General features: G+C 39.0%; 1 protein-coding gene across 5 annotated transcripts in view; it reads left to right on the top strand.

Annotated features, from left to right (window-relative positions):
- Positions 1-15,974, top strand: part of dab2ipb (DAB2 interacting protein b) — a 220,884-nt gene that overhangs the window by 12,918 nt on the left and 191,992 nt on the right. For 3 of the 5 annotated variants that reach the window (XM_088070741.1, XM_088070740.1, XM_088070743.1), the window contains 2 exons: positions 9,244-9,368; positions 15,421-15,547. In XM_088070741.1, coding sequence (XP_087926867.1) covers positions 9,244-9,368; positions 15,421-15,547 — 252 coding nt within the window. Of the gene's footprint in view, positions 1-3,997; positions 4,320-9,243; positions 9,369-15,420; positions 15,548-15,974 lie in introns of those variants that run through there. The other 2 variants (XM_088070742.1, XM_042508786.2) reach the window with 2 other exon arrangements.

The following is a 15,974-nucleotide window of genomic DNA, read 5'->3' as shown; positions in this document are numbered from 1 at the left end:
CTGATGCAGAAGGGTACCTAGCGCGTCATATTTTGATGTGATGAGCCACTGACCAAGTGTAAGTATTTGACATGTTAGGAATGAGAATGTGTTGTACAGCAGCAACTACTCTGTTGATTAATTATACTAAACCTATGCTGACCATTTTCTAATTCACAATGATAAAATAAAAATAAATTGATCCACAATGGGAATTATTTTGTACTTTGAATGAAAATAAGGTGCCAGAGTCCTTTGCACTGCATTTCAAGTTAATTGTAATTATTGCATTTTTTATCATAAAATTCTATTATTCTATTATTATTTTGAATGCAAGTATTATTTTGATGTCCATATTAACAAAGTAAAGCGATTCTTACCAGAGTGTCTTGCTTGGAAGCAAATGAATGTGAAGAGATATTTTTTTGATTTTTTTCATTGAAGCACTGCTACAACAGTTTTGTTTTGAAACCATGACTTAGAGGTAGGAGGCAACGTCAGATGCTTATTCTGTAAAATACAGTGTTGTTTTTTTTCTTTTAAGGCTTTCACAATAATACATTGAGCAATATGCAGGAGTGCATAAAGAATATGTGCAGTAAAGGCAGCACAAACTTTAAGTGCTTTTGTACTATTATTATTATTATATTATTATATTTGACTTGTCAACTGAGCCATCTGGATTTTTTTAAATTGAAAGGAGCCATTCAAAAGTGCATTGGTGCTGTTATTTTCCATCACTGAGTAAGCTGATGCAGCAGCTTGACTTACATTAAAGCTAATGATATTAAAGAGCTATGTTCAGACCCGCATTGCACTGGTGTAAGCACATTAATGTTGATAGCCCTAATATGATGAATATTATTAATATTTGTTTATTAACTGGCCCTGGCCTCCTGTTATTTAGCAAAAGTAAAGATTAGCATCACTTATGAAAAAGATCCAAGCAGGGTTTGGGCCATAGCATTGTATTATCCTGATCGTGGCATCAAATTAGCACTCAGTCACTCTTAAATGTCCAACCAAGCTACTGTAATACACTTTCTATGTGCAGTAGGAAAAGCATGGGTATTAAAAAATGGCTGTACTCCCATTTTTGGCTTCAGAAGCCATTCCAATTAGCCAGCATGCAGAATAGGAGAGTCCTTGAACTGACACATTTCAATGTAGTGCTGCTGAAATTGATGTAACACCTATATTTTCAAGTCCTCCGAGGGAAAGGTCTTTCATCATGCTTGTGTGGTGTGGAGGTAAATAGTAATGCGACAAATGAGCAATAAAACTCTGCTGCTTGTGTGCACAAAACAAGTTGACATTTTCAACATAAAAGCATTTTCTTTTCATATGTAAATTGAATCTGATATTTTTGTGAGAAAAGTCTCCCAAGAATTTAATCTTCACCGGCTTCACCAAACCCCGAAAAAGTCTGATTTAGGAGAGCTAGGAGGTTGGAATCCATATTATGTGGGAGTCCTATGTGGGGAGACTGCGATGTGAAGGCAAGTCGATATTAACCTCTTCATTTTCTTCGCACTTGTGCGAACAAAACCTAAAATATTGCTAACATCTGTTTTCTTTAGATTAGGATCCAAACTCAGTCGTTTTGGTAGGTCTGCAAGGCAGCCTACATACTCTCTACTTGCACCTTCTGTATTTGTGCTTCTCTGTTTTGGATCACATCTTCTCTCCTGGTTTCTATCACTCACATCGTCTTCTGTTGCTGGAACAAGGAAGCAAAAATTTCAAACAAAATGTTTGCGAGGCACCTCTGCCAAACTTAAAATATTGATCTAATACCATTAGGGACTTTTTTGTATTTGTTCTATCAATACTTGACAGAAAGACTCGGTTGCAACTGGTGAAAGCCAGGGTTTATTGTCATATTGCAGAGCCCAGCTATCGATGCAGGAAGGGGGATGAAATGCTAATATTGTGCAGCTATTGATCTCACTCAGCCACTCATATGTTAAACACAGGAGGGAGCAGCACAGCATGGCTATAAGTACATGCAAACACACTGTGGCCATGCTTGTCATGTGGGTTAGATTAGAGCATCTAGCTGTTATCTGATGGGAACACTGCTTATCTTCTACACACAGAGTGAGACACACTTATCCATGACACTCTGATTTCATGGACACACACATTGGTGCACGCACGCACGCATAAGCCCAGTGAGTGCATGATCTGTCGTCTCTCTCCCCTGCCATTCATTTGGGCCTCATTAAAATGTGCTTAATTACATAACTTCCCTACAATCCAAGGTAACAAACAAAGAGAGCTGACTAATGTGTAGCCTAATAATGCCCTCTTATGTGATTAACAAAAGGATCTTGCTGCTTCAAGATAGAAACGCTTGGCAAAACCAAATGTTTATGTGGTATTTTCTCATGACAAACATGTAGAGTGAAAAGTGAAAGGGACAGTGAAGGGGATTTTGTTATAATCTGCAAGAGATTTTTCATCCACGAGATACACTGTATTTTAATTAAATCAGTGGTCTATTAGCTGGGCACAGTAATGGAAAACGTTAATGCATGTCTAGACCTGAACAGTGGCCATTTCTACTGTTGTGCACCACCCTTGTTATCCTTTCTGTAGCTATCTTAGCGATACAAACTTCATCTTTTTGAAATCCGGGGTCCCACATCTTGCCACAAACAGGCCCAGAGGTCCAGTTTGTAGGATTTAAAGGCATATTGTCAGAAATGGAATACAATCTACATATTGATCCACTTAATCCTACCCCTCTCTCCTACTACTCTCCTTTTTATTATGAGACTGGTGCTGCAGAGGTGGTACAGAGTCACACATGCACATTGACAGGGGCAACTGCTGGCATCACACAGCTAATGTTACCCAACGTTTATTAACGCCTTTAATGACAGAGTCAAGCTGCTACATTGTCTGTGTGAGATTGTTGGGACCGTTTAACAGCTTGATGACGTTTGCCGCTACTACAAGCTCAATGTGTTGAATGGCAGCAACTGATTGTCGGCAATCAACTGTTGCACGCCCCATCCCCCCAACTATCACAAATAGATTCAAATTCACTGGTCATAATGCTCATAATAATAGACTCTGAGTTCAAGAAAACAGCAACTATTTTTGCAATTTTAAACATGACAAAAATGGCCTAAAGACATTGCAACATGCATTGCAATTTTTTACATTGCATACTAGCATACATGCATTAAGTGTAACTGTCAGCACAATGAAACAAGCATACCTTTCTGGTTACTAGAAACAAAAGGAAAAAAAATCACAACTGACAGTTTTGGGAGGCTTCAATAAGCATCTCTGCCTGTGGTAGACTTTTTTTTTTAAAATTTGTCACAGGATGAAAAGCAAAAATGTTTTTTATAGCATAAAGAAGGGCCCTTGTATTGTGTATGCTTACTCACTGACATGACTCACAGTCACTGGGACACTTAATTTGAAAAGAAGACCTTGTTACTGGTATAAGTTGCACCTGTGTTTTTTTTGCCGTGACAATGTCAAATAATCATACGACTGTCCCTGTGGCACCATGGGCATTAAGACATTTAACTGTACTATGTGCAGAAATGGTTGCGTGATTCTGCTCTTCTATCTTTATTATTATTCTATTACAAATTTTAGTATTACAGTATTAACTAATGTTAGTTATGTAGATTGCATTATGGTGTTTGTTATTATTACTGTTTACCAGTGGTGGCACTAAAAAATTACATCAACTCTCACTATATCAGTATTTTTGGAGTATTATAGCCTACTTTGCTGGTTACATTTTGCGAATCATTCCTAACAGAGTTGAAACAAAAGTCATATGAAATCATAATAAATTGTGAGAACGGAGAGATAGAAAGGAGTGAAAACAGAAGCTGTATTTAGCAGAAAAGAAGTTGCTGGTGTGTCCGTGGCCTCAAGAGGTCAGAGCTCCATGTGTTTAAAGCTCACTGGCTGAGCACTAAGGGTTAATCCCCACCCACTCAGCACGCTAAGTGACACACGTCAATCAAACACACGTTGAGTCGCGCGACCAACAGGTGCTCGGCTGTCTAGTTAGCCTGCTAAATGCTAATGTACGGTGGACACTGCAGCGTGATTTTTGTTTTTATCTTGAAACTTTTACCTTATGGGCGGTGTGTGAGGTCTTTCTGCTATTTTTGACGGTCGAGTGTGTGACTGCAGTGCTTCCTAAAGCTCAAAATGTCTCAAAACTTTGTGGAGCGCAGTGGGACAGAGAGGCTAAGTGGACAATAGTATGCTTTGACGGTAACCAAACCGAGAAGTTGTATCTGGAGCAGATTGTGGAGGACTTCATGGTGCTCAAAGCTCACAGCATGTGGTTCAGACAGGTGAGTAAAACAATCTGACTCACAACCGTGTGTGCACTACATGTCCAAAACTGTGCAGCTCTCCTTCTCGTTTGTTTGGCTGCAGCCGCAGAGTTTGTGTTAGGCTAGCTTACATGTCCATGTTGTGAGCTTTGGTGATGTTTCACCATACTGTTAATGAAGAAGTGGCATGTTCAGCTCCTGCAGCCTCAATAATTTCCACAGCTCGGTTATTTTCGTTGTATTGTCTGAGCTGTGTCCTCTTTTCTGGTTATTCTAAGGAAGGCTGAGGAAAGCTGTTATGTAATTGATCATCAGTTGCATGCACAGGCTGCAAATAAAAGCGCTACATTGTTGGTTTGCACATAGGGGCTCTATAGCGTGTTATATATGGACATGTTAATGCACTTTATTGTGTTGCCTAATTGTGTTCTTGATTAAATAGGACTGTCATGTAACATCATCATCAACATCCTTTTTTATAATTACCATAGTTACTTTTATGTAAGTACGTTTTACGCAACTAACAGTACTTTTACTTAAGAAAAATATTGCTAATGCTCTTTCCATGGCTACCTTTGAAGGAGCAACAGCACGATCAGGAGAGTGGAGAGATGCTATGACTGTATTCATATATCCATTTCCAGTGTTTGCAGCTACCAAAAACCACATAACAGCTGCAGCCCATCATCATTCAGCTTGTGTAACATCATGCTTGGCATATAGATGTGTTTTAGATGGACGAGGTGTTGTTAAAAGACCACAGTAAATGGATAAACTGGATGTCACATGACACACAAGTAGTCCTTTCTTTACCCAGTGTGGCCATCATTATAATTTGAACCTCTCTTTCTAATTATAGGCGATGTATTTAAAATTCTACTCTAATATGACATGTGGTACTTTAACACTTTCAAACAAATAAAATAAGATGCTATGTAAAGCTATAGCAAAAAAGAGAAAAATCCTGTGAAATTATGCTATGTATTTTCCTTGGATTTGAAACAATTTCTGTCACAGTCTAACAAAAAAGAAAAAGATTATTCACAAATATTTTGCGAAAGGGCTAAAGATTAGTCAGTCATAGAAATTGACTGTAAAGTAAGTCACCCTCCCCAAAGCCTTCCTGAGTGACTTTGTGAAAACTGCATGTTCCTCTCTCAACCATGAATTACTTGTTAGATTAAAAAACAAACAAACAAACAAAAAAAAAAAAAACACTCTTTATGTGTGAAAGAAAAAAGTTAAAGCCTAAATCCTGGAGTTTTAAAAAGTATTGGTTTTTCACTGCTGTTGTGCATGCTTTTTAGTTAGTTGTTGTTTTAGAATAAACATAAATAAAGACAAATAAATAAATAAATAAAAACAAATTACAGTCATTTGAGGTTGCATGCTCATCCCGTAAACCAGAATAAAAAAAACAAAAGTCTCTCCTCAGTGCCTAAAAAATATTTGACATGCCTCCCCCTTTTTGTACCATCCCTTCCCCTCTCATAAATAACTAACAGTCCCTTATCAAATTAGAATTATCCTTATTATGTTAGGTAGCCAGCAGCTGGTTGACCTTGCTAATTTCTGATTGAATTAGTTTTGATCACAGTGAGGAAAACAACTGCAGTATGTCGCTGTGCGGGAAAATGCAGCTTGTATATGTTATTCACCTACTACCTCAGACAGCAGCGCCTGCGAAATATCAACATCCTACAGAGCGTAAACCTGTCATAATCCTGATCGATAAATCAGAAAGCTATGAAAAAAATCCATTATTTATATCACATCAGCGAGTTGTCCTTGGGTCAGTCTGAGTCAATGAGTTCTGTCAGAGAGCTGCTGGAGAAATGTAGTGGGTGGCTAAACACGAGTTGTTTTTATGTATGGCAGTGGTCTTGCTTGTGATTTTGTGCCTTTTATTTTTGTCCCTCCTTTCTATTGTGCTGAACAGCTTTGTTGGTTAAGAGATTTACAGCATGACAGTACAAGACTCAGAGCTCATCTGTGAAGCAGCACTGTTGCTTTATTAAAGAAAATGAGGCTGCACACTCCAAGAAAAACTGTCAGTCCATCCTCCTTGCCTACATGTCTCTTACCTAACTCGGTCTCATAATTCTAAGGCTTGTGGAACTTGTTCTGTATTGCGTAATTTAATCAACACGGGGATGAAAAAGCTGTCTCTGCTAAATGGAAAACTGTGTGTGCTTGACCCGCTCCCATCCACAGCGTGACTGTAAGCTGATCAGATGGATGGAGTACGCAGTCGCTGCACCTCTGTGTGTGTGTTTGTGCATTAATGTCTCTGTGCACTCGTGACGTAGTCTAATGGCTCGGTGATGAGGCTACCTGGGATGTGAAGCTAAGTCAATAAGACAAAATGATCAAAGAAACACAGCTGACAGGGGTATGGTGTTGCTAAACTTTCTGTGTGCATTGAGTACATTTGGCACACTCATGTCCAGTGCACAGGAGCTCCTGATTCTACAATCTTGTAAATGAGATCCTTTAAAAATACATTGCGCAAATTCTTTGTGCAGTGCATGAATAATATGTGTCTCATTACACTGAATATTCACTGTGACTGAGACGACTCTGAAAGTGCACTGATAGTTTTATATTCTGTATTCCCAATTTTACATTTCCAAGCACAACAGAGATGAAAACCTCCTGTTTCAAAGTTGCTACCAGAAGCACAAACACTTTATAGTGAACTGTATAAAATACATTTTCTCTGTGAATTATCTCTTAATGTACACCCAATATTTTGGTGCTTCCTCAGTTGCTTTTTTATCAAGTATGGCTATAAACATAAGTCATTTTTTACACAGACATCATGCTATAGAGCTGCCAGGAAGTCCCTAAGTTATGCCTCCTTTGCATTTTCATGCTGCTCCAGTGTGTAATTATAGACAGCATGCTGGCATTCCAGAAGTAAAAGAGGCGTGATGTTAAACACATTATTCTGCCTCTAGTGTGGCATGTAACATACGCGTCGGCAGCCTTTTCTTAACAATAACAGCAGTCCTTTAATTATCTCTGTTATATGACAGCTTATCTCGTCTTCTTCTCCGAGGGAAGGGGCTCCCAGTCCACATTGTTTTCCCAAGTTGTTGACATTTACAGCTGCTGTTCCTCGTCTTTCAGTTGGCTGCTAACTCAAAGAAGCTGCTTTTTAAATCTCCCACGATTGACACACACAACATGGTGTCAAAATGTCACAGCAGTACTGCCCATAACCCTGCTGGCTGTCCCTTTCATGTAAGCACTTCTCACACTGGCTGTTGTGGGTGGGAATATTGCACTCTTGTGCAGCCTCGACATTGTGTATAGAAGGTACAATCCCAGAAAACGGTGGACAGTGTGGTCTCACCTTTAAGCCGCCAAGGGAGGTTGTAAAAACGCCAAAACGATGTTTGTATAAACAGGACAGCCGGCAGGGGTCATGGGTGGCACAGGTGTGATGTTTTGACAACGTGTTATGTGTGCGAACCAACACAGGAAATTAAAGTATCTGTTAGCAGTTAGCAGCTAACTCAAAGAAGTAGAATATAAATGTCTGCGACTTGGGAAAACAATTAGATTCAGGAGTGCCTTTTTCTCTCAGCAGAAGTTGAGATCAGCCACCATATAACAGAAAAGGTAAATTACTGTTATTGCCATGTTATTCCATTGTTATTGTTTATAAAGCGCTGACAACGCATTTGTTTTATGTCACACGTAGAGGCCAACACTGTTGTGTTACACATCACGCCTGACATGCCCCTCTTGATTCTGTAATGCTGGCATGCAATAATACTCTGGAGTGAATGATGCTGCCGTTATTTTTTTAAAATCTGTGTTAAAATGCAAAGGCGGGACGTTGAAGGGACTTAGTGGCGGCCCTATAGTGTGATCTCTGTGAAAGGGACACAGTTTGAGCACTATTACTACCTCCCTTGCTGACTCAAAAGACAACTCTGTCCCCTCCATTACGTGATCATACCTTTTATATAGAAGGGCGAGGTGGCATAACGGCGCAATATTCCCACCTTGAACAGGCAGTGTAAAATGGGCTGTACTTTCCATGTTGTGTTTGTATCGTATGACGAAACACATTGAAGCACCATGCAGGGGTGCCTCTCAGCATGAACTTACCATCTTAACAACAGGAGCGTCAGTTCACTGTACCATCAAAACGGCACACTCTGACCCACATACGCCACTCATTAGGCTCTAGCTGACGCACACAACAAAGCTCACAAGAGCTGCACCAACAGGTGATCCTCCCAGAAATATTGCAGTGGATGTTAACATGTTTTTCATCAGTAATATATATATTTTGTTTTGTTTTTCCTCTACGCAGCGTAAAGAGAGAGTAGCAGAGATGCTGATAAGGTTTTGTTTCTGAAAGCAGATCTGTAATGAAACTCTCGGATTACGCTCAGCGTTGATTGATGTAGTCACAGTGTCTCTGTAACAGTAACCCATGTGTGAGAATTGATGGATTGCATTTCCCGTGTGTAAAAGCATATGTATTGCTTTTCTGAGATTTATGTCACCTCATCACTGGAGATGCAGCGAAATCCAATTTATGTGTCTCGCTTGTTTTATATTTATCCTCTCTTCACCTGACACCCGCAGAATGATTGAAGTGAAAAAAAGTGGAGAGCGTGCGGTAGTCATTACCTCAGTCACATTTCTAATTAAAGAAAAGAGTTGTGTTCACCGAGCAAAACAGTTGTTTGCACTAGCTGAAAAGCACTTCTCTCTTCACATAAACAAGAATCTTAATTGTCCGCTCTCTTCTGCCTTTCATCCCTCGTCCTAGAGTTTTTTAAGAATATTACTATTGAAACTGTGATATAACACTCAATTATCAAGTGAAAAAACACATTTTTAAGTTTTTTCCTGGGCGCCTTTCGTCTTTTCTCAACCTTCACAACTGATATATTTCTATTGTGATTTTCTTTTCTAGATGTGCGGTGTCCGTCGAGACATTGGATGACGCGTGGTCACTCCTATGAGGAGCAAACTGCGTGGAACCCAAAGTACTGCGTGGTTGGTGACTGTCAGATGCTGCTTCTGAATGAGGAGGAGGTGGTGAGAGCAGACAGTACTATCTCTTGTCTGTCATGTCCCTCTGTGTCACCATTGTTATTCTCGTCTGTTCATGCTCTACTTTTTTTTTTTTTGTCCTTGTCAATTTCAATTTTTTTTGCCTCAGCTTTTTAGCTCCTCTCAATCCACTCCACAAAGCTATATATTTTCTAAAACTTAAATTCACAGGAATATTATTATGTGTCACAGTTTATTTGTATAGTCCACTGAGTCATAAGAGCTAGGCTAAAGTTAAGCAAAACTCTATGAAACTGCTTGAAATGAAAAGCAGTCCAAAGATATCCAGTGCCCAGGCTCGGGACTTAAGCTACAGCAGGTAACTTTTGCAAAACAAACTGTTGGTCGTATTTGCTGAAACTGTCACAATATCCTAACAGTAGTACATGAGACAGATTATCTGTGAAAAACTGAAGTTCCTCTGGCTCCTCCTAGTGCTTCTAATGGCTTTTGCAAAAACACAACACGTCTGAACAAAAACAACCTATAGGATCTCTAAGGCAGTGTCAGTCATGTCAGTAACTGTTGGTGCTCTCACTGGAGCTGAATGTCTTCAGCTTCAGGAAGAAGCTTTGCAAACACAGTAGCTGAGAAACAAACATCAGCAGTGCCCATCCCTTCTTTGCCCACAGCACCATACATGGCAAAAACAACAGAAGTAAACAGGAGACCTCTGTGAAGGTGAAAGTGAAAACAACCTTGTTTACTTGTCTTTGCTGTGTATGCTGCTGCTGGCAGCGCAGCATGTGCAGGAGTAGTGATTGACACTGTGTTACAGACTCCTCCTGGCGCAGGTGCAGTTCCTGAAAATGTGATTAGGAGGATCAGAGGACAATTATTTTTTTATCAGGTTATCTGTATCATGCATTACTATCAGGATAAAGGTACAGTTTCTGCAAATATAACGAAAAAAGTAAAGTTACAAGTTACCCATTGAACCCTTAATGGTGTTCAGGTAATCATACCAATATGAGAAAAGGCCTTGAAAATACAGTATCAGTTAGGCTGTTTTAATAATAAGTACATATGGAGAAACACAAGCTTCAGACTGAATGCTGATTTTTTTTTTTTTGTTTTGTTTTTTTGCTGAGAATTCATTCTGCATTTAAAAGACCACCAGTATCCATGTTATGCAAAGCAAGCTGAGTCTGGCTCTTTGACTTGGAACAAATCAGGAGTTGCCAGGGTTATCCAAATTACATTGTTCAGTTTGCAATGCCCTGTTCTTGTTTAATAGTTTGGTGTGAGCTCATTTTGAAATCTCCCTCATACCCAACACCTACACAGATATTTCCAGTGAGCTTGTTAGGTGTCTTTTCAAAACTGAGTTATTACAAGGATTGGGCAATGTAAGTAAACTCAACATCCCAATGTTTACTGATCTTGGTATATTGCATTGTGGCAAATGTATGCAATAATGTCTGAATGAACAAAATAAAAACAATGAAATTAATGGTAAAACAAAAAAAGTTTAATCCCCTGTTCAAAGCAATGGATTAATAGCATAATCTTTGCATAAAACAAACTTCCTCAATTATGTAAAACAGAAAGTTGATTTTACAGTGCAGAACCTAGAGGATGTGCAACGCAACAGACAGAAAGTGTAGGTTTGTTATGGTAGCAGGTTGCACCACTGTGTGGCCGAGCTGTATTTCTGCTCAAAGCTACTACATGTAGCCTTTGATGATTGCCCACTTTGTCACCCACAAGTGGAAATAAAACGCTGTGACAGACATTATTACTAGCTGTGCAGCATTATTTCCCAAAGTTATATATTCACAGTTTTGTGTGGCCATGTGCTGAATAGTGACAGATTAGAGTGAAAAACTGTAATTTTTGATGAGGGCTGTATTATGAGGTATTTGATTTACTTGTGTTGTACAAATACCTGATTTACTTGGGATTTACTATACCTTGTCTGTTATACAAAAAAAGAAGAAAATGTATTGTTGAAAAAGTTCCCTCATACAGATTTGTTCTTGACTGACATATTTATATGTTGGTTCACAGGGACAACTTATAACTAGTTTTGTGACCCTGTGTAATCCCTGCACGACTTCCAAACTTTAACCTGAAAGTTTCTCCTGTGTCTCCCTCCTGTTGTGGGTGCCAATAACTCATGCATGTTAGTGTCTGTGGCTGGCCAACTGCAAGCGCACATAAATGGCACAAAATTATTTAACATTTCATTGCAAAAGTAATATTTTTTAACCAATGCCACTATCCGAGAAGCATCAGCAGCAAATTAAATCATAGCCGCCTTGGGGAATTTCTCAAACTGTCTTCTCAGCACAGCAACGGGGACAGAACTGCCCCTCTGAGGGAATATGGCATCTTGTGCGAGAACACAAGGCATAGTTATTGGACTTGCCAAACCCACATACCAACACGACTGCTGGAACTGGGGAGAAAAGTGTGGCTACAGCTTTCTTTGTAATGCGTACGGTATGCCGTGCTGAAATGGAGCAATAATTACAGGGAGGAATTATTTGGATCGATCCATTGGCAGCCTGCCCGCTCCAGCGCCTTTTTGTTCCACGGCTGCGAAGAACAACAGCTTTTAAATGCATCCATCTCGAGCCCCAGACTGAAAGGTCATCCGTAACACTGCTGGATTCATGTGATGTCAGCAAACTGCAGGTCAAAAAGATGATGCAGTTCTATAATGGCTTGCTCCAGATAAAGGTGGGATAAAGGTGCTAAAGTCCCGATCTGAATCATTATCTATGTAAGTGCGGCATCGTCAATAAAGCATCCTGTGAAGAATACCCATTTGTTATTGCTGTGCATGTGATGCAATATTTCTCCAAACATACATAATAATAAAACATACATAATGCAACATGTGTAAGAAAACAGCAGTGCCTTTTTGAAAGCCACGTAAATAATTCACATTCAGGCACAAAATTAAAATGAGCAGAATTTGAACTTCCCCGCTGGCTTTTATGTGTGAGATGCATTTATTTCAAAGCACAGTGAACTTTTTGTAGTGGCAAAATAAATTAATGTATGAACAGGAATAGGCATAAATACCACACATTTAGATTTTCTGAAAAATGAATCATTTAATAATACACTGAGCAAAAATAAAAACGCAGTAGGGATGGGAATCACCCGAGGCACCATGATACAATATTATCACAATACTTAAGTCACGTGAAATATTGTGATTTTAAATGTGTCCTGATATGCTGAGTATTGCTATGAAATATATTGTGATTTACTACCCTTTCTCAACTGTAAATTATGTCCCCAAAGAAATACTTTGTAGTTTAATCTAATAACATAAAGTTTTCTTTCTGTTTATCTCACTTCAGTCAATCAGCAAAAGTCAGTCAGTAGTAAATTGATAAAGCAACAAATTATATTATTCTCGTAAGCCATCAAAAGTATTCATTTGTATTTGTAATATTGATAATTTGTAAAATAAAAAATAAACACTTGGCATTTGTGTGACGATACAACAGAAAAATGTAGTAGAGTAGAATGGATCTTTATTGTCCACCAGGGTGGAAATTTGTCTTCGGCCCACCAGACACAGAAGACAACATAATAAAACACATAAACAGGTCATTATAGGGTTGTTTAACTGCCCGTCTCTGTTTCTTTTCCTTACACTTATGCTCCTCTTGTGCTCTGACACATTATGAAAAACACTGAGTTTAAGCACAGCCTCATTGTGAACAGCTGATGCTGATATTGTCATTTGTAATAGATTGCTTATATAATAAATGTTTGTGGCCTTGTATGGTAATGGTGATTAGGCTCTTAGCTATTTGTACAGCTAACGTGACGTTTCCCTAATCATAAGAAAAACGATGCCTCTAAAAACACAAAGAGAACCACAAATAATGAACTCAGTCAGTGAATGCAAAATAGCATGAGAAAGGCTAAAAATCTCAACATTCAGAAAGTGTGTCATGTTTCTTGAGGGCTGCAATATGATGATAATAAAACTGAAAAAAAGGTGTGATTCCAGCGGGGTTTGGACTTTTCTCATTTTCACCTTCAGCTTTACATGAAGCCTTCAAGTTTTCCTGGGGCCGATGAAGCACTCTGTGTGTAAAATCAGTGATCAAGTGCAGCTCATTATTGCTCTTTTCTACGTTTCTGAAGGTGCACATGACTGCCAGCAGAGGGGGCTCATGATTAGAGACAGAAGTCCAAAAATTCTTGCTGAATTGAGGATACAAAAAGTGAAGCAAGTGGGCTTTGCCATTTGCCTAACTGTTGTAAATAATTCAGTGCTTCTCCCCATGGCAAAAGCAATTACCTTAATTAAATAAGCAGAGAGTGCAAAGATACATCACTCTTTCCTGCTTGCAATATTTTCCTCAGATAGACCTTTCAAAGGAAATTAGTTATTTTTTTTTAACACATCACATCAATTGTAGTGTAATATTTGACCTTTTCTGAGCTTTTAGTTTGTTACTTTATCTTATGTTTTTTAGGTGTGTTACCTCTTCCCCATTAATATTTTTAGAATCTGAATGTACGTAATGCACACCCCTCAGACAAACTATCACTTAGTCTTAGAGTATTACAAATTAATTGATTTTTAATGATAAATAATTATAATAAAGTAACAGATTATACTCCAATCCCTGTTTTAAACCAGTATTCTGGAGGGCAGATACCCATTTTTAGTATTTTACTAAAAATGGGTATCTGGAATTTTTTCTGGAATTTTTTCATATTTGGCACAAACATTCAGTTGAACTCAAGGATGAACAGATTAGATTTCGGTGGTCATAGGTCAAGGTCATTGTGACCTTGCCTCCATCCCGTACTTTATGAGATATCTCAAGAACACCTTGAGGGAATTTCTTCCAATTTTACACATATTTCCTCTTCGTCTTAGCAATAAGCTGAATTTGGTGGTCGAAGGTCAAAGTTCAAGGTTTGCCATGACCTCACTGTGGCCATATCTCAAGAATTTATCAGCTAAAATTTCAAATTTAAATGTCTCATAGGATAAAATTTTATATCCAAAAGGTGAAAGGTCAACTTGCTTTGACATCATAATGTTCCCCAAAAACAATTTTCTGGCCGTTATCTAACATCATATCTCAGGAATGGAAGGGCAGACATGTGGTCAGATACTGAATTGGTGACACTAATTTTGGGTTCCCACCTTGAAAACGTGCTGATTATATACATCTTCTGTGCTGTCGGATGAGGTGTTTGGATACAAACTGTAGATGCAACTTGACTAATGTACAAAACGGCATATAACATGGTGGTTATCCTAATTTAGAGTATATACACTGGCCCTTACATATTTTATTGTAAATATCCCAGACAGAAATGCTGCAGTGAATACTGGGACTCAATAACGGCTCATATTGCTGTGTCATTATAGCCCAGACCACCAGACATTGTTACGTCACAGTCGGTTTCAGTGAGGGCTGTCCTTAAACCACAGTCCCATGAGGCGAGTAAAGAGGTTACACAGCGAGATAAACAGACGGACACGGAAACAGAGGGATAGAGAAAACAAGACAGACAGAGTGCCGCATTGAGCTGAGAGGTGTGAGGATGTTCGATAAGCCATTATCACTCCTTTTGGAGGACATCAGGCCCTCTCCCATTTTCTTTCAGTCACCACTTTCCCACCATCCTTTTTCCTTTGTCTGATTAATCTTTTGGAGCCAAACATTTGGTATGCAAGCTATAGGAAGATATGGGCTGACACAGACTGATGTGCTGCTAATGCCTGCTTTGTTTCAACCAACAACTCCTCATTTATCAGGAGCTCTGCAGCTATTGTGTGCCATTGACCCAACACAGCATTGAACATGGTGACCAGAATAACCACAAGAACATAGATAAGGAGCCTCGGTGACTGTTGTATGTGCATTTCGTACATTTCTAGCAGCCACCATCTTTCTTCTTGTTAGCTTTTATTCATTCCTCTGTGCGCTATCTACTCTGTGTCTTTATATCTGTGCCTTTTGTTGGATTCATTCAGCCTTTTATCTGTCTTGAATTCTTGCTCTCTGTCTCTGTCCTCTCCTTTCTCTCTCTGTCTCAGCAGATCCGTTCCTTGTTTTTGCAGGAGAGGCGTGCTGCGTCATGCAAGGTCCATCTCCTGCGACGCACCATCAGCGTTCCAGTGGAAACACAGTTTCCAGAATACCACAGCCAGCTGTCCACTGAGAGCGGTGAGTAGCCCGAGGACATACCTCTGCAGTAATCAGGATGCACACACACACACACACACACACACACCCAACCAAACTCACTCCGTCTCACACACATCCACTTGAATACTTAAATTACTGTCTTGAAACCATTTAATTAAATTAGAATGATTAATGACCTAGAAATCAAATATTTAACACTTGTTCAACATGGACATATAAAAATGTAATTTATTATTAAGACTCTGGAGACTGAGGAGAAGTTGGTGTTTTTTTTATGGGGTGGCTCTGGTTTGGGCTCTTACACTATGTCCGAGGGTGCTCATTATAAGCTTACATTAGGGGTATGTGATGTATCGAATATATCAAATGTAGTTAAATATTATTTTGTGTAGGATATGGTAGTCAACCAAATTGTTGTATTGAGATATTCCATGTGCTTTTTTGC

This window comes from Plectropomus leopardus, chromosome 20 (genome assembly GCF_026936395.1).
Source record: "Plectropomus leopardus strain MGB_pleo_1.0 chromosome 20, ASM2693639v1, whole genome shotgun sequence".
NCBI lineage: Eukaryota > Metazoa > Chordata > Actinopteri > Perciformes > Serranidae > Plectropomus > Plectropomus leopardus.
Note: the sequence above shows the minus strand (reverse complement) of the source record. Positions and strands in the feature narration are given on the sequence as shown.